At 40.4% G+C, this 18,465-nt stretch overlaps 1 protein-coding gene and 5 non-coding genes across 6 annotated transcripts; 1 reads left to right on the plus strand and 5 right to left on the minus strand.

Annotated features, from left to right (window-relative positions):
• Window positions 1-1,426: 1,426 nt before the first annotated feature.
• On the plus strand, window positions 1,427-11,540 carry LOC131444423 (probable serine/threonine-protein kinase kinX). The gene is made up of 11 exons (XM_058614714.1): window positions 1,427-1,787; window positions 4,480-4,657; window positions 6,059-6,222; window positions 6,298-6,378; window positions 6,542-7,273; window positions 7,403-7,445; window positions 7,544-7,689; window positions 8,575-8,686; window positions 9,115-9,266; window positions 10,182-10,248; window positions 10,870-11,540. Exons 2-11 carry the CDS (start codon window positions 4,499-4,501, stop codon window positions 10,966-10,968), a joined length of 1,755 nt encoding a protein of 584 aa, XP_058470697.1. The 5' UTR covers window positions 1,427-1,787; window positions 4,480-4,498; the 3' UTR covers window positions 10,969-11,540.
• A 3,627-nt stretch (window positions 11,541-15,167) lies between these two features.
• Window positions 15,168-15,239, minus strand: trnaq-uug (transfer RNA glutamine (anticodon UUG)). Its single transcript has one exon. It is a non-coding gene; the product is annotated as a tRNA-Gln (tRNA).
• A 1,180-nt stretch (window positions 15,240-16,419) lies between these two features.
• On the minus strand, window positions 16,420-16,502 carry trnal-cag (transfer RNA leucine (anticodon CAG)). Its single transcript has one exon. It is a non-coding gene; the product is annotated as a tRNA-Leu (tRNA).
• Window positions 16,503-16,984: 482 nt separating this feature from the next.
• Window positions 16,985-17,056, minus strand: trnaq-uug (transfer RNA glutamine (anticodon UUG)). Its single transcript has one exon. It is a non-coding gene; the product is annotated as a tRNA-Gln (tRNA).
• Window positions 17,057-17,634: 578 nt separating this feature from the next.
• On the minus strand, window positions 17,635-17,717 carry trnal-cag (transfer RNA leucine (anticodon CAG)). The gene has a single exon. It is a non-coding gene; the product is annotated as a tRNA-Leu (tRNA).
• Window positions 17,718-18,375: 658 nt separating this feature from the next.
• On the minus strand, window positions 18,376-18,447 carry trnaq-cug (transfer RNA glutamine (anticodon CUG)). The gene has a single exon. It is a non-coding gene; the product is annotated as a tRNA-Gln (tRNA).
• Window positions 18,448-18,465: the final 18 nt, after the last annotated feature.

Genomic DNA, 18,465 nt, shown 5'->3' on the forward strand with positions numbered 1-18,465 from the left:
ATGTACTCAAAAAAAATGCATCTGTAAATTATAATAAATGTGCCATCACTTAACATGTATAGAAACAATACCTCAAATAATGCATGCTATGTAATCAAAGCTAAAGGTGCTCTAATAAAACATTGACATTTGAGTGTTTGATCTTGTGTGTGTATGGTCCACTTTTCAAGAACAAGGCTGATGTGCAGAACTGTAGTAATTACAGAGGTGTAATCATTATAATGTTGATAAGCCACACCATGGTGATGTGGGAAAGAGGAAGGAAAGAAGTTAAGATCAGCGAGCAGTAGTTTGGGTTCATGAGAGATGATGATGTGATGTTTGCTTTGAGAGTGTTGACAGAAGAAGCTGCACTGTGTCTTTGTGGATGTAGACAAAGCTTGTGATTGAGTGCCAAGAGAGAAACTGTGGTACTGTATGAGGAAGTCTGGAGTGACGGAAAAGTATGTGAGGGTGGTGCAGGACATGTATGAGGAAAGTGAGACAATGGAGAGATGTGTAATGGACAGGTTGACAGATGAGGTCAGACAGGAGTCTCCATGGCCTATGTTGTTTGCAGATGATAATGTAATCTGTAATAAGAGTAGGGGACAGGTGGAAGACAGCCTGAAGAGGTGGAGGTCTGCACCGGAGAGAAGAGGAATGGAAGTTAATAGGAGCAAGAGAGAACACAGCAATAAGTAAAGCAATGGACAGTGTGTCAGAGAGGTGAAGAAGAGAGTTGAGTGGGTGGAGACAAGTATCAGGGCTGATGTGTGACAAGGATAGCAGCAAAAGTGAAAGGGAAGGTCTACAAGACAGTAGTGAGACCAGCTATGATATTTGGCTTGGAGACAGTGGCACTGTCTTAAATAGAGGAGCTGAAGATGCTGAGATATTTGTTTGGGAGTGACCAGAATGACCGGATTAGAAATGAGCATATTCTAGGGACAGCTCAAGTTGAACGATTTGGAGATAAAGTTAGGTAGTCGAGGTTGAGATGGTTTGGTCACGTGCAGAGGAGCGATAGTGATTATATTGAACAGAGGATGTTGAAGATGTGGAAGACCACAGAGAAGGTTTGTGGATGTTGTGAAGGAGGATATGAGGGTGCAACAGAAGAGGACAGGGAATAGGAGACAAGATGGAGGCAGATGATCCACTGTGGCATCCCCTAAAGCATGGTTTCTCAATTATTTTCTGTCATGCCCCCCTAGAGGACAGACATTTGTTCATGCCCCCCCCCCCCCCCCACACACACTGTATAAGTCGTCCCGCACTGCTTCTCACGCCCCCCGGACACCTCACTGCGAGACATGGACATTGGCTTTTATAGATCTTTTATTCTATTTTTTAAATTCATATTCGTAAAAACGTCATAAAGGCCATAAAAAGCCCAGACAAATCTTACTTCCCAGAGTGACGTCACAGATGCGTACGCGCACACCAAAGCGCTGCCATGTGGCGTCTCTGGAACGGCGCTGCTGTCAGGGAACTATTTGAAATTTCGGGAGAAATGTGAATACATTAAGGCAATGCGGGGGTTTTCGTTTACAGTTTTTAAAATATTACGACAAAGTAGGTTTTAGTTATTAATTCGTCGCTCATTAGCATAACCTATTATCGATGTATTAACGAGCTGCTGTGCCGGATTCATTGAGGAGAGGAGACTGACATGCTGCACTTTTATCACTTTGATGATGACGGTTGTGGAACTGTGACCGTGTGATACACTGAGACCTGCGGTCACTTCACCACTGATTTCCCGGGGAGGCTGCTTGTCTTATCATCACTATCTGTTCATAAAGGTACTGATAAATGTAATAACACATGCATTCAAGTTGAAGATAGACATGCTGAGTGAAAATGTCGAGTTATAACTACTTTGAACTCGTTGTTATTGTTCCTAATAATATGATCATGAGTCTGCAGGTTTTCTGGCCTGACTTTTTAAAACGTTTTTATGATAATTATATTAATTTAATATCAATGTAAGGATGATATTAAGATAATAATAATAATAATAATAATAATGAGCTTTATTTGAACACTTTACTACGGAAGCGCACTTGCATTCACACAAAAATTATGGTTTGTTTTTCTGAGTAATTATTTGTGTTTTTCTGAGTAATTTATTTTTTGGTCTGTTTTTCGAAGTAATTTATTTTCTTCTGTTTTTCAGAGTAATTATTTTCATGTTTGGTTTTTCGGAGTATTTTTTTTTTTAGTTTATTGCGCATTTGAAACAATAAACGCATTCATTTTATTTTTTTTTAGTTTATTGCGCATTTGAAACAATAAACGCATTCATTCCTGGATGAAATAATTACTCTGAAAAACAGAAGAAAATAAATTACTTCGAAAAACAGACCAAAAAATAAATGAATGGAATGATAAATCGATAAATGGATGGCTTGTTTAGTTCAATCAAGTTTTACTTTGACTAGGTTTAAGACACTAGGAGACAGTCCTGTCACATAGACATAAGCACGAAAAAAGAAAACAATTACTCTGAAAAACAGGAAAAAAACATTAGATAGAAAAACAGGAAAAATAGTTTATTGTTTGTTTTTTTCAAATGAATGCGCTTCTGTACTTTACTATATATATTTTTTATTTAATTTTACTTTGTAATTACTGGCAGGGTGTACACTGAGAGATGCAATGCTGCCCTCCACAGTTTGAAATTCTTTATCGCAGTTCAAATTTCTTAAACCCACATGCCAATGTGTTCTTGGGCACTTAAACCCATGTTGCATAAAGCAGCTTTGAGCAGTCATCAAGACGAGAACAGCACCATATAAACACACACCATTTACATTCTGAAGTTTGTTATTACAGTTCGAATTTCCCATGTTTATTTTCAATGTGGATACCATGTGTGACAGAGAGATGGAGGAAATTACATTTTCCATATTATCCTACTATCCTCACTCTATTATGACTATAAGTTTAAGGGGACGATGTTTTGATAGTCTATTCTCACATCTATAATCAGGATTTCAGGGGTAGCATATTGGGATAGACCAATAACACCCATCAAATAAAGCTCCCACTAACAGATGTAGTCATATTATACCTCTACTCACTCTATTACCACTGTAAGGTAGCGTGTTTGCTACAGTAGCACTTTTTGATTGAGCAGCAAAATCTGACAGAACAACAGTTTTAAATTTATTACATCACAATTATAAAAATGCAAAATAAGTAACTTATAAATAATGACAATGTTTATCCACAGATCAACGTTTCATTATGACGTGTTGTGTCGCATGATATTTTTGATGGACGGCAACATTTGTCCAGGTGTACGACATAAAGGTAAAATGGCGGGCAACACTTTGATCTGCACACGTACCTCATTTCTGTTGCTGATTAGAATCCCGAGGGTGTAAAAGAACTTCAAATTTTAATTAAAGAATTCAAGATGTGATTAAGAACTCCGTACTGTGGAGGGCAGCGTTACATTTGACAGATGTCATTGCTGATGCTTGAGATTTATAATATTATATTTTTGAAAAAAAGTGGGTCACAATGTCAAAGGATAAAGAAAAGTTTAGTTCTTTATTTTTAATATTAATATCAAACAACAGCAATGACAGGTCCAGAATTCTGATCCACTACATCACACCTTTCCAACAAATATAAGCATTTTCACTATTTCTAAACAACAATATGTCATTATCAGCATTCATGTCATGCATTTCACCCTGTGAAACACTGGGGTCCACACTGGGTGCAGCGCTGTAGCACTGGGTGCCAGTCTCAGCTGGCATAGGGCAAGAGGCAGGGTGCACCCTGGACATTTTGCCAGCCCATCACAGGGCCACATACAGAGCCAAACTACCATTCACTCTCACATTCACGCCTATGGTCAATTTAGAGCAGTGGTCTCAAAGTTGCGGCCCGGGGGCCACATGTGGCCCTCCAAACGATTTCATGTGGCCCTCCAAACAATATCAAGTTGTAACAAGTTAATTTTGCATCATAAATAGGTTTTTCTTTATTTTGAATATTGTTGCATATTAATACAAGCACTTTTATTTTGAAATGATCCAATCCAATCCAACTTTATTTGTAAAGCACTTCAAAACAAACACAGTGGACCAAAGTGATGTACAGAATAATGAATAAGTATAAAGACAGAAACGCTCACACGAGGCAATGGAGTACGTATAAAAAAGGAATCAATACGGCATATTGATATATCATTTTGAGCTCATATCGTCCACCACGACTGTTGCTTTTCCCAACAAAAGTTGGCTGTTTTTTTACTTGACTGGCCCCCGACTGACCAGACGAGACTCAGTGGCCCACAGGTCATTTGAGTTTGAGACCCCTGATTTAGAGTGTCCAATTTTATAAAACAATATTATATATATTATTATATATAATATTATATAAAATATTATAAACAATGACTGTAGCTATATAGTGCCACTAGAAATTGAACATTTGATGATTGATGAGATTACACCTGCTGTTCACCTACACTCTCAGGATCTAGCCAGAATTTAAAATGGAGCGTCTCGAGAAGTTGACGGATGAAGCCATTCAGGAGATTCAGAATAAGTACTCTCGCCTCAGACACAGACAAGACGGTCTTGACGGCAGGATGATCATGACGCAAGACAAGCAACAGGACTGTATCTCAGAACAGCAGCGGGTACAGCTGGAGGTAAGTGACTTAAGATGAAGGTTTAGGGTTTTATGGAGTGTGGTTTTGTGAGATAGTGAATACGTGGATATAGCTCTGATTGTGCGAGGTATGATGCCGGGAACCAGTCTGAGACATGGGGGCTAGTTCTTAGTGAAAACATGCCTGCTAGTGGGGACAACAAGGAAGAGTAGATGTTGGCCCCTTAAAAAATTCAGCTAACAAAGTTTACACCAGCTAAAACCTATATCTTAGGGGTGTGCGATATTGATGAAAATCAATATCCCGTTTTTTTTGGGAGATTTTGCTGATAACGATAATAGGCCTGGTGTACCAGCTTGCTCTTGTTAATAGGATATTAGATGTTAGTGATAATATTGACAAAAAACAGCTCGTTCAAGAAAAACAGGTCTTATTTGTGAACTTAAACTTTTATAATTCTTTATAAAATATTGCACAACGAACCAACAAAAACTATCATCAGAGCATTTTACACTGACACTTCCCCCCTAATGTAATCAATACATGTGGATACACATTTAACTGCTATTAACCTTAGCTGGCTGCCGAAGCTTTTCATATTCTTCATATTCTGTGCGGTGGTTAATTCACAGATGGTAAAACAAATTCATTTTCGAGCTGTCTTTGTCTGACATAGTTTGCAGAGTGACATCACTTTTGAGTGACATCAGAGTGACATTTTGAGTGAGGATGATCCACGTTTAGCGATTAAATCTAACAACATCGATTCTAAGGCTGGTGGAGTTTGTGTTTTATTTCCTGGCGCTTGTTTGTTCACTCATGTTAAACTTCAGCCATACATGCAGCTACGTTAGCTTGGTTTGTTGTGCAGCATCAAGCGTTGACACGGCACATGTTCTCAATGCGCGTGCGCCGCAGTCTGTCCTACAAGGCTTGATCATGCAGAGAATGTGTGGCCTTTCAAACAGGCATGTTTTGATTGGTTCTTGCAAAATGATTTCGACGTACTCGATATTGTGATTTCACACATCGTTTGAAAGTTTTGTATGCTTTACAAACTTCAGTCGGCCATTTGTATATGGAGCATCATTGGCCATTGTCAGCATCAAGAGGAGCACTGCCAGCACTATACAGCTGATTCAACATGTATTAACATTGCCCTCTGTCATTGACCATTTAAAGTAGCTCCGGTCAGAAAACCAGAAGAGATTGGAATGACAAAGCAAGCAAACAACTTGCAAACAAGAGGGCACAAACCAAGGCCTCATATATATGAATCTGATACGACTATGACATGGCTGTCTAGAGCATGTCCTCTACTATGTTTCCAGCAACCACACTTGAACTATTCCCATGAATGCAAAGCAAAAATGCCTTCAAGTGCACCTCTAATGTTAATCAGGCTGAGTGTGACCTTTTACATCAACCCTCTGTCCATAGGGATCTCTGGTCATGAACAGGTCAGAGGTAGAGCTACTGGAGGAGGCCATAGCGACAAAATGTCGTCAGCTGGACATCCTGGAGCGACACGTGGAGACAGAGAGTTATGGCTATGAAGTCTTTGTCAAGATGTTTGAGGAGAGAGCCAACGATGCCAGACCTTTGTAAGCTATTGTGGATTATTTGACCTTGTATGTATTTATTTCAAATTTTGTTAGAACAACATTGTCTCTTGTCAGTCTTGAAAAGGAAAGACTGTCCAGACAGAGGGAGGATGCTGTGATTGAGAGGTTATCTAAGGCTGTCAGAATTTTACAAAGGTACAGTACATGAGCACAATCTCCATATTTAAGCTATCAACTAATAATTGGGAGAGTGCTATGAAGTAAATAAAGTAAATACAAACATTTGTTAAAGCATGTGTTTATATGCAATGGCAGTGGAATGCTGTCTGAATCTGAAACAGGTCTTTGTTCTTGACAGAGGTGTTGCTAATGCTGAGGAAATGAACAAGAGCTGTGGTAGATACAGGAACCTTCTACTCCGACTTTTGCCTCCAGAGTGGCAGGACACACTGAAAGCAGAGACTCAAGTCTCATCTGACAGCAATGATGAGGACGAAGGGCCATCTGGCAGAGAGGATCAGGACGAACAGCCATCTGACATTGTAGATCAGGAGGAACAGCAGTCTGACACAGATTCTCAGGATGAAGAGCTGTCAGACATCATTGATCAGAGCGAACAGTCATCTACCAGGGATTCTCAGGATGAAGAGCCTTCTGACGTAATTGATCAGAGCGAACAGCCGTCTGTCAGAGAAGATCAGGATGAACAGGCGTCTGTCAGAGAAGATCAGGATGACCAGCCGTCTGTCAGAGAAGATCAGGATGAACAGGCGTCTGTCAGACAAGATCAGGATGAACAGCCGTCTGTCAGAGAAGATCAGGATGAACAGGCGTCTGTCAGAGAAGATCAGGATGAACAGGCGTCTGTCAGAGAAGATCAGGAGGAACAGCCATCTGACATAATTGATCAGAGCGAACAGCTGTCAGACATAGCTGATCAGAGGGAAATGCCATCTGAAACAGGTGATCAGGATTATCAGGCATGTGACAATGATGATCAGAGTGAAAAGCCATCTGGCATGGATGATTCTGGTGAACAAGTGGCTTTGACCGAGGGGCCCACGCTAGCCTCCCCCCACAGTGACACACTGTAAGGAAATACCAATATGCTCAATTCTATAATCCGTATTAGCCTTTGATATTTTACAATTTTGCTGCTGCTGTTTAATTTAAAACTAATTTCTACTGAGCTTAAAATGTCTTATTTGTTACTATTCAGGCTTAAAGATTCTGAACTGGACGGTGATGGCACAGAATATGAGGTCAGTCTTCCTCCTCAGAATTGAAGCACCTTCTGGTCTTGAGTGTTCATCTGCAGTGCTGACAGTGTGATGTCACTTTTTCCCCCATCTTCCTCCAGAAAAAATACTTGTTTGACTCCCAGCAGCTACTAGAACTGATGAAGGAAGTGAATGAGCAGAATCTGTCCCTGATAGAGATGCGCAGGTTGTATGAAGAGGAAGAGGAGCTCCATCAGGACCCTGGAATCCCTGATTTGAACACAATGTAAGCATCATATTAATCATGCAACTGCAGTGCCTAGACAGATAAAAAAAACTGATATGCTGATTGAAAATAAGCATAACTGTATTTTGACTGTATTTATGTATTTACTTGACTTTAAATCATCAGGGCAGAGTTTTAATATCTCTTTGAAAGCTTGTGAAAGCAGCGTGGTGCCACTCTCTGGCCACTCACTCTGTCTGGTCCCGGTCGAGTTTCTTGGAACGTTCAGTTAATTGTTTGTTTCCAAGTTGAAACTGTTCCAAAAATATTCCTCACATTTTTACTAGTATCAACATCGAAAGCCCCCCTTGGTCACTGTGCTCCCTCGCCAATACTATTACGCTAAAATAAAATCCTGGCTAAGACCCTGAAATCCTTAGTTCAGATTTGTCTAAGTGACACAAACTTACAAAAAAAAAACCACATTTTTACTATGGACTTTGGTGCAGGAGAGTGAATTGTTTTCAAACTTCAGAAAGGGCAATATATCAACAAGATATAGTGGTAAAACATATTTTTAATGTCACATAGTCATAAGGGAATATAGATTTTATTAGGTGGCTAAAATCAGTTTTTTCTGGTGCCTCCTGATGTCCCCACTGGCAGCTATATTTTCACGGAGAGTAAGCTTCTGTTTCTAGTGGTGGTGACGATACACCAGCTCAGTCTGTGCTGAATGTGTCACTGCCTCATTAAACAAAAAAAAATGTGTGTGTGTTGTTCCAATTGGAAATCGGTTCAGTCGTTTTATCACCTGGTTGGTGAAGGTAACACATATCTATATCTCTATAAGTGAATTACTGTAACAAACTTCAGGGGAACATACAAAGCACATACAACAGCCAAGGACAAATTACCCTGCACTTTTTCTGTCCTATTGTGAAGGAACAAGGTTGAAAAGAAGTTGGTGGTTCAGGAATTCAGGGACAGAGTTGAAAGCTTCAAAATTACATCTGAGGGAGATGATCCAAAAGAAGCAATGACGCTACAAGAACTGGTAATGTACTTTGTGTAAATACACTTTGTGTTATTTTCTTGGTTCAAGTGTAAGAGCTGCTCTTGTCAACGGAGAATGGAAATGTATGTATGTACAGTATATTCAAATTCAAAGAATTAGATTTTTCCCCCAGGGGCAATTTAAGGCACTTGTGCATATTTAGAAACTCATGTCTCAATATACTCATATTTCTTATTCCTGCTTTTGTTACTTGAAGATTCCTTTTGTCCACCGTCATTTGAGTTTCAGGCCTCTGCACGCATTCGAAATTTGACCAGTCCATCCAGGCTCTGTTCCCTCTGCCCTGCTCATTTTATTCTTAGTGTTTTACGGCTCTTTACATCCGTAATGTCACTTACTCTACACTTTCCTTTGATTCTACTGCTTCCTGCTCATTTATTCATTCCACTCCCTCTCCCTGCTTACAGGATGCTGTGCTTGATCCCCTGGCCTTGAAGGTAACAGATGTACATTACTTCTGCACAAGACGCCAGGTGGGCACCCTCAGCACCCTTGACAAGCTGTTAGTGATCAAGGATCGAGTGTCGTTACTGCTTCAGAACATAGAGAAAAGGCGCAGGTATGTGTCAGTCTGCCAGGAGTTTGAGGGTAACACCTTAAAGCCCCGCTCACACCTGGTATTAACATGTGTAGATTGTGCTAAGAACAGTTCTGAACGCTCCCAATCCTGGATGCGTCCTCAGATCTCACAAAAACACACACACATTCACACCTGAGCTTCATGAATCCAATCCATCCTCAGCACTGAGTATAAACCACCACATCTGATCAGATAAAAACTTATTTCATGCTACGGTAGCGTTAGCAGAGCTTCTCTCTCTCTCTCTCTCTGTCTCTTGCACACACACACACACACATTGTACAGTCAAAACACAATTTGTTCTAATGAACAGTCATGATGTCAGTGTGTATTTGAGTTAAAGGCAGGTATGTCACATCTGGATAATGGGTTAGGTCACATCCAGGACACATTTAAATGTCAGGTGTCATCAGTCCTACTTCAGGCTGTCCACAAGGAATGGAACACTGAGGATATACGTGAATACCAAGTCTGAACAGGGCCTAATGGTCCATTGTGTACGAATGAATGTCATCTGATGAGGATATTGCATAAAGGACCTAAATGCTTATTTTAAAGCTTCAATAAACAAACACTTAAAATTGAATGTATGCTAATATGCCACACCTAATGTTATAAACTGGATTTAAAACATTTTGAGATGTTGTTTTTTTCCCATTTTAACAGTTTTTAAAGTAATTGTAAAGCTGAGTATATGCTTCCACGAACAATGTAAATCAGTACTTTATAGTGAAAAAGTAACAGAAATCAATACTTCTCTGGTTTTTGTTGTATGTTATACATGTTTTTTTCATGTCCAAGTCTCTCAGTAGAGAACAAAGTCAGCAGAATAGTGATGCACATCTGGCTTTTAGGTTACATGAAAATGTCTAATCCTGTCATGTAATGTCACAGGCAAAATCTGCAGCACAACAAAGAGAAGGGTCACATGAAAAGGTCGCTGAGTGGTCCACCGCAAAAAGTATGTTTTTTTTTTTTTACTATTTTTTACAAATCCTGCCATCCATTTTCTGTTGCTTTATCTTCCACACAAGGGCTGCAGTGGGAGGTGGAGCCCCTCAGTCAAACTGTGATCCAAACTGGTGACCTTGATGTGAGGCAACAATGCACCACCATGTGGCCCATTTGACAAATCATTCTTGACAGATTTTCTACATTTTTCGGAAATACTTGAACCCTCAATATAGATATTAGTTGCTCTTCTTAGGTGAAACTGAGCTTTATGAGAAATGTAGTTATTTGGAGAAAAATGAAACAAAGAACACAAGACACAAGTGAAAAGGCAGAAACATAAGACACACAGCACAACGAACACTGAGTCGAATGCCAAGGAGTAAAGATGTATTTTTAAGACAGACTTAAAAACAGGAAGTGATGATTTGAAGGCAAGGAAAAGTATGAATCTGCCCTTACTGTTGTTTAATAAATGCATTACAACTCACAAATCCACACCAAAAAAAAGTACAATAATATTGTACTTTATTTAACGTACCAGTTACTTAAACATGATTAAATAGTCCACCATTTTTAAGAGTTTTAAAACAACATGTGAAGGAAGGCCTAATTCTCTTTTCTCTTGCAGATGGAAAGAAAGCCAATGCCCAGATACAATAGTGTTGGACCAAAAGTTGAACCAGAGAAAGAAGACAACTCCTCTGGCAAAGAAGAAGTCCATGATTAATTTGAATGGAACCTACAGAGTGTAAAATACTTTAAATAAATACATATATATACTTTTAAAATAATAATTACTTACAACAAAGCTATATTATATAAAACAACCACGGGTCATTTCTTTTTTTGTATTAGTAAGAGATTGGATTTATGATAACCATCATAAGGTGTCATTTACTATTTGAGAGAAGAAAATAAAAACAAGCTAACAATGCCATCACAACTATAGGAGTTCCCTATAGTTTTTTGTAGACCAGTTGAAGCAAAGGAGATCATCACAAATATAGAGAGGGAGCTTGCAGCAAAAAACTGGATGACCAGTTCCAGTCTTACACCAAAAAGGTGCTGCAGCTGGCATTAGAATTGGCATAAAGATGTTCCAGTCCCACTCAACTAGAAAGAAAAGGGTTTAGTAGGTAGGGTGTTGATTCAGTAAGTCTGAGACTAACACATCTTGTGTAATTAATATAGTACCTTGTTCTTTTAGGTCAAGATACGTTCAAGAATTTTCTAGAATCTCTCCTGTTGTAAAAGTTGTAAAATATTTATCAATGACATTAAAATATTCTGAATATTAAACTTTTTTTGATTGTTTAAGTCAGTAAGGCTATTTGTAAAGTGGAAAATATCTTATTAAATTACTTTCTTGAAAGCAATACATATCTTTTTAAACTTAAACTTAAACTTAAAAAGTCACATGGTCACTTTACCCCCAGATGGCTCAACTTATCCCTAACCTGTGGCAAGTTGAGCCACAAGAGCACTTTTATTTTGAAAAGTCATATTTTCTTGGCTCTTTGTCAAAGAAGTGTTCTTACAATTTCACTTGATAGCAGACTTTCTGAAATAAGTATTTGCATTCTATCTCTGTCTCATTTGTCCTTGCATAGACGACAACGGTAAAAACTTGCTCATCTTACTCCGCTCTGTAGGGGACTGAATAGTTATATACACAGGAATTTAGTGAAAATAAATTATTATTTGTGTAATCACTGCCATAAATATCCACAATTATTTAGTATAATATTAATTGAGAAAATCATGCCAGAGCTGCCAGTGAGGCTGATGTGGTGGTTGAATTACCTCATCTTGGTCACTAGATGGCATCATATCCCCATAAGATTGAGTCCAATGAACATTGTACATTAAACGCTGAGGATTAAAAACGTTTTAAGATGACACCATAGACCATGACCTAATTGACAACATAACTCATGAAAAGAGCACATTTGTGTATAATCCTTCTGACAATTTGTTCCTGCCATTTCTGTATCACATTATTTTGAATCGATCAACCAGGCATTTCCAAGAGATGTTATGAATGTGTTATTTTAAGCAAAATGCTGAAAGGTTTCAGAGATTTTATTGACTTTTATATATGACGCCTCAAGGATTCTCAGCTTGAGGCAGTGGATGAAAGGTATGTGATAACCAGTGGGGATTAGGACCAGAACACAGACTAATAGTTGAGCAATGAAAAGATTTATTTGATGGGGAAAGGTTGGTAGGAAGTGGTAGGAGGAGGCTTGGGGCGAGAAGTAGGTAGGAGATGGCAAGGCAGTAGAGGGGTCCAGAGAATCCAGAAGAGCTGAGATGTGGGGAGGTAATGATGATGGCAGGTGGAGGGTAGCGGTGAGGAAAACCAGGAGTGGAGCGGGTCCAGGTAGGCAGCGAGCTGGCAGGAGGAAAATGAGTGGAAACACAAAATAAGTTCTCAGAAGCACTGGGAAGAAACACTGAGAAAACTTCAGAGGTCGGCTTGCACTGGAAACAATGGTGGAAGGTATCCTAGAGTACACTCAAAAGGTGTCATACCTGTATCAGCACTGGAGAGGGAATTGTGAGCGTACTCGATCCAGGCTAGGTGAGAACTCCAAGAAGCAGGGTTTTGAGCCGCCACACACCACAGGGCTGCTTTCAGGTCTTGGTACTCCCACTCTGCCTGTCCGTTGGTCTGGGAATGGAATCCAGATGATAGGCTGACCAACACCCCCACAGCAGAGCAGAATGTCTTCAACACCTGTGGGTTCAATGTCAGAGGGAATGCCGTGGAGTCTTGCTGCACTCGGGGATTAACTGTCTCCCAGGTGGTGGGAAGCTTCTGCAGGGCAATAAAGTGCACGGATTTAAAAGCAGTTTAACAACGGTGAGTATGGTGGTGTTACCTTGGGAAGGAGGAAGCCAAAGTCCACAGCAAAATGAGACCAGGGATGATTGGGAATTGGCAGGGGAGGGAGGAGACCAACAGGTGGCTGATGGGGGGATTTTCTGCGGGCACACAATTGACAGGCAGTGATGAAAGCTTGTGTGTCAGCGTCCATAGTGGGTCACCAGAACTGTCTTTGGAACGGAAGTTCAGCCCCCTCGAGCTAATGCCTCCACTAGCTGCCCCCGGCTCCCCATGTCATAGTTGCGCGTACGCCATCTTTTAGTATGAAAGCTGCATTTGACCCATACATACTCAGGATTGCTCAAAGTCAGGTTCCAGTGAGATTGCTAACTGAGAGTGCTAACCGTTACACCATGGAACCACTGTGAGTTCACCAGTACAGTTGAGATTTCTTACAGTGTTTACAGTCAGGAAGTAACTTCTTTCCCTGAAGTTGTGGGTGAGAATCCTACTTCTCTTAGTAACACTTTTCATCCCCGAAAAACTACCATGTCAGAAGTGGGATTCAAACCCACTCCTCCATGGGAACGTAGTGCCTCAGGTGAAATGTCTTCAACTTACCTCAAGCAAGTCCAGTTGCCAACAGCTAAGTACTTAAGATAAAAAGAAAATCCAAAACAGTGTGGTCAATTTCTTCTGGTAATCTTGTGTCTTAGCTGACAAGTTTACCTGTGGAAATGACCAAGTTTTGATGGCCCAGGGATATGGGTCTCAGTTTGGGCGCAAGAAGTCTCACACTTAAATCCTGGACAAGCCCTTCATGGCACTAATTCAACTATACATGTCATCCTTACTAATGCAAGTTATTTGTGATTGTGGTGGTATTGCATATATAAAGTGGTAAAGTGGTAAACAGAGGTGGTATCGCAAGTTTGAAGACTATGGAGTTCAGTAGTTTAATTTGTGCCACACACCAGTGAGCAAACACATGATATGCAGGCCAAGGAGCAGTGGGCAGCACTAGCGTACACCTAGGGAGCGAGTTGTTTGCTATGTTTGCTATGCCATTCCTTGACATGTCCAGGGATTTGAACCAGCAGCTATTCTGTTAGAAGTCAAATTCCCCAAATTCGAAAGCGAGTAGAGCCGGTGGAAATGTGCCATAAGACACCAACTATCAGTCACCTACAATGCTGCCCTTCGCTCTTTTCCATTAGGGGTCAACACTCAACCACTGAAAAACAAAAGGCTCCAACACATTAGCAGACTACTGGCATATTTCCACCGGCTCTACTCTTTGTAGATCACTTAAAACTACTCAACAATCCTTAAAACGTGGGTTAATCTCCAACAACTACCAGGGAAATCTCTATATTTAACAGAGGAGTCTGGTGTATTTAGGGACATAACCGCCGATTGCGAGCGGCATCACAGACCCCGCCACTGTTGTCTGTGGAGTAGGAGGCTGTACTCAGGAAATGTGTGGACAGAAATCAAGCCGAACTGTAGATAAGTTAAAACTACTTTCAATCCTGAAAAGTCTAAAGTCACTAGTTTGTGTATGTGACACAGCCATGGGTTTGCCTATGTTGAGTAGATACTGTAGGAGCCACACATTGCTTGCGGGGGATTATTTGGGCTTTGATTTGCTTGGTATGGTTGCCACGGTGATATGTGGGGTTTGGGTCACGTGGGCACCGTAGTAGGTTATAATTAGGGGCTGAATCACCTGCACTGGGAGGAGAGAGGAGAGTCAGGTAGCCGTAATTTTTGTTGACTGCTTTAAGTTCAGTTATGATACACATACGAAAACAGTGCACGTACCACATCTTACCTGGGTGTGCATTTCCAAATAACCGCTGTAGTAGATGTTGTGTTTATCATTAAACATACTGAAACTTGCTTACCCGGACCCAGCGTGCTTCTCTGTACCGGCAGCGCGTTAGACAAACAAACAGGACCTATCTCCTCTCAAGCGACGTTAAACGGCTGTTAAGTCGCAACAGATACTTTTCATTGTTGTGGAGCTGCAACTTACGGCATGTAAGTGGGTCAGGGGGTTGTATGACAGTAAACACTAATGATTGTTCAAAGTCAGGTTTCACCGAGATTTGAACTCGGATCACTGGATTCAAAGTCCAGAGTGCTAACCATTACACCATGGAACCAGTGTGACTGCAACACTACAGTTGAGATTTTTTACAGTGATACAGTCAGGAAGGCCCTGCATTCAGGTGACAGTGTTTCCCTGGAGTTCTGGATTGTGTTCTGGGCTTTTTCATAAAACATCACATCACTCTGATCAGAAAATAGATAGATTTTACACTTATTCTATTATGTGTCTCTCAGGTGACCAAAACCACACTCATTCACAACTAAAATACAACAGAATGGGTTGGCTTCGCTGATGAATATTTCAGGGGTCGTGTCCACTTTTGGTGCAGGCTCGCTGGTAGCTGACAAGACCGATGCGTGACCGGCACACTCGGCCACAGCAGCTGCAGGGGAATGATGAGTCTGGGGTTGATGCCGACGGTGCAGTTCTTCCGCCTACTGCGCTTCTCCTCAAGTGCAGTTCTACGGTTCTTCTCAAAGGAGGAGACTGACTGGTAAACTGCGTGTCGCCAAGCCCCTCGGTCTGCAGCAAGGGCTGACCACTGACAGGGGTCAATGTTACAGGATTATAGTGATTTCTTCAGGGAGTCCTTGTATCTCTTCTTCGGTGCTCCTCTATTGCGGTACCCAGCGGAAAGTTCACCGTAGAGGACGATCTTGGGCAGACGATGGTCCTCCATTCTAGAGACATGCCCTGCCCAGCGTAGCTGTGTTTTCATCAACATGGCCTCGATGTTGGTAATCTCCGCTCGCTCTAGCACTTCAACATTTGTGACATAGTCGCTCCAGTGGATGTTGAGGATGGAGACAACGTTGGTGGAAGCAGTCTAGAAGATGTAGTTGAAGTATGTGACCCACGACTCCGAAACGTACAGGAGGGTAGTCTGTACCACGGCTCTGCAGACGCTGACTTTAGTGCCTTTCTTCAGATGCTTGTTGCTCCAGACCCGGCTGTAGAGAAACAACAGAAAGCACTGTTTTCCTTTGCCAGTCTGTTATCAACCTCCTTGTCAATTTTTGCATCAGAGGAGATGATGCTTCCCAGGTAAGTGAACTGCTGGACTGCCTTCAGTTCTGTAAAAGAGTGGGGTGCTCAGTATTATGTTATAAAAACTACTATAACTATCTTGTTATAACGCAATAGTTTCTCATTATAAAAAGAACACAATCTTGTCTCGAAATAACGTGATAGTTTATCATTATAACGTCACCCACAATATTCGAAACTGTGTGTGTCAGAAGTGGGATTCGAACCCACGCCTCCAGGGGAGACTACGATCTGAACATATCGCCTTAGACCGTTCGGCCATCCTGACATGGAGTGCTCCAAAAAATGACACTTTTTTTTCACCAGAACGTCAAAGCTGTACTAGTTAGTACCGCAATTTTTTTATTCAATTGATTCAATATGAAATATCCCGTGTATTCACACTTGTATAATAATATGATGAAGTTCTAAAATCAGTTTATACTCAGAAACAAACTGGTCACCACTGTAATCACCGTTCTGATCAAGAGTTTGCATTGAAGCCAGTGGTTGAAGTTGAACCCCTGCGCCATTAAAGTCCATTTTTGTCATCCAGTTTATTTATTAGTTAGATGGGTATCAACACTAAAATAAAATAAAACAAAAAAAAATAAAAATAAATAGGTCAAGATTTAAATAACGGTTAAAGTGACTCACAACAAAGCAGCTCAGGTATAAAAACCCATTTTACTGAACCAGTGAAATTGATTTTTAGTGTGAAATTATAAACTTAACCATAGGGCAATTACTTTGTAAAGATTGTTTAAAGAGAGGTTCCACCGAGATTTGAACTCGGATCACTGGATTCAAAGTCCAGAGTGCTAACCATTACACCATGGAACCATCTTGTTTAGATGGAAACAGTTGCGATATTTTACAGTGTACAGTCAAGGAGACCATTCAAGTGACAGTATTTCCCTGGAGGCGTGGGTTCGAATCCTACTTTAACACTTTACATCTGGATTGTGTTCTGGGCTGTTTCACATAACATCACACATCACTCTGGCAAGAAACTAGATAGATTTTACACTTATTCTATGATGTGTCGCTCAGGTGACCCTAACGACCCTCATTCACAACTTGACTCAGGTAAAACTAACAACCTGAAAGTGGGTCAGAGGCAAAATACCTAGGGTTTTTATTTATTTATATATCCACAAGTCAGTCAGAAGTGAAGAAGCCATGTGATTGAGAGGTAAAGTGTGTTCAAGTTAAGGCCAGTTGTCTATAGCTAACTCCTGAATTTGTTGGTGAGCGTTATATAGACTTTGCAAAGTTGATATATTCCAATATTGGGCTAATATGATAAGAGATGTGAGGCTGTTTTTTTCCTTTCCCCCCAATTACCAATGTGAGGCACCTGGACATGAGAAAGACCTTTGCTTTATGTGTTGAGTACAAAGAGCACTTAAAACTGTGTCTGTCAGAAGTGGGATTCGAACCCACGCCTCCAGGGGGGACTACGACCTGAACGTAGCGCCTTAGACTGCTCGGCCATCCTGACTTGATGTGCTGTAAAAAATGTCACTTTATTTTTTTGCACGAGAACGTCAAAGCTGTACTAGTCAGTGCCGCAAATTTTTGATTCAATTGATTCAATATGAAATATCCCGTGTATTCACACTTATGTATAATAATATGATGAAGTTCTAAAATCAGTTTATACTCAGAAACAAACTGGTCACCACTGTAATCACCGTTCTGATCAAGAGTTTGCATTGAAGCCAGTGGTTGAAGTTGAACCCCTGCGCCATTAAAGTCAATTTTTGTCATCCAGTTTATTAATTAGTTAGATGGGTATCAACACTAAAATAAAATAAAACAAAAAAAAAATAAAAATAAATAGGTCAAGATTTAAATAACGGTTAAAGTGACTCACAACAAAGCAGCTCAGGTATAAAAACCCATTTTACTGAACCAGTGAAATTGATTTTTAGTGTGAAATTATAAACTTGACCATAGGGCAATTATTTTGTAACAATTCACATGTGAAAGTAATGACTTGCTGTGTCTCATCTACATTTCTAAGCACTTGTCAGTGAGACAGAAGGACTACAGTGGTGATGAATGAGTTTCTGACTGTGAACAATCAGCTGATTTCAGGGTGTTGTGTAATTTTTCATCAGTTTTCAAGTGTAAAGGACTGAGGATTGTTTAAAATCAGGTTCCACCGAGATTTGAACTCGGATCGCTGGATTCAGAGTCCAGAGTGCTAACCATTACACCATGGAACCATCTTATTTAGACGGAAA

This window comes from Solea solea, chromosome 18, assembly GCF_958295425.1.
Source record: "Solea solea chromosome 18, fSolSol10.1, whole genome shotgun sequence".
In the NCBI taxonomy this organism is placed as follows: Eukaryota; Metazoa; Chordata; class Actinopteri; order Pleuronectiformes; family Soleidae; genus Solea; species Solea solea.

Coding starts and splice junctions, on each gene's coding strand:
- LOC131444423 (XM_058614714.1), top strand. CDS start 4,499: ATGGAGCGTCTCGAGAAGTTGACGGATGAAGCCATTCAGGAGATTCAG. Junction 6,223..6,297: donor GCCAACGATGCCAGACCTTT/GTAAGCTATTGT, acceptor GTCTCTTGTCAG/TCTTGAAAAGGAAAGACTGT. Junction 7,446..7,543: donor GTGATGGCACAGAATATGAG/GTCAGTCTTCCT, acceptor ATCTTCCTCCAG/AAAAAATACTTGTTTGACTC.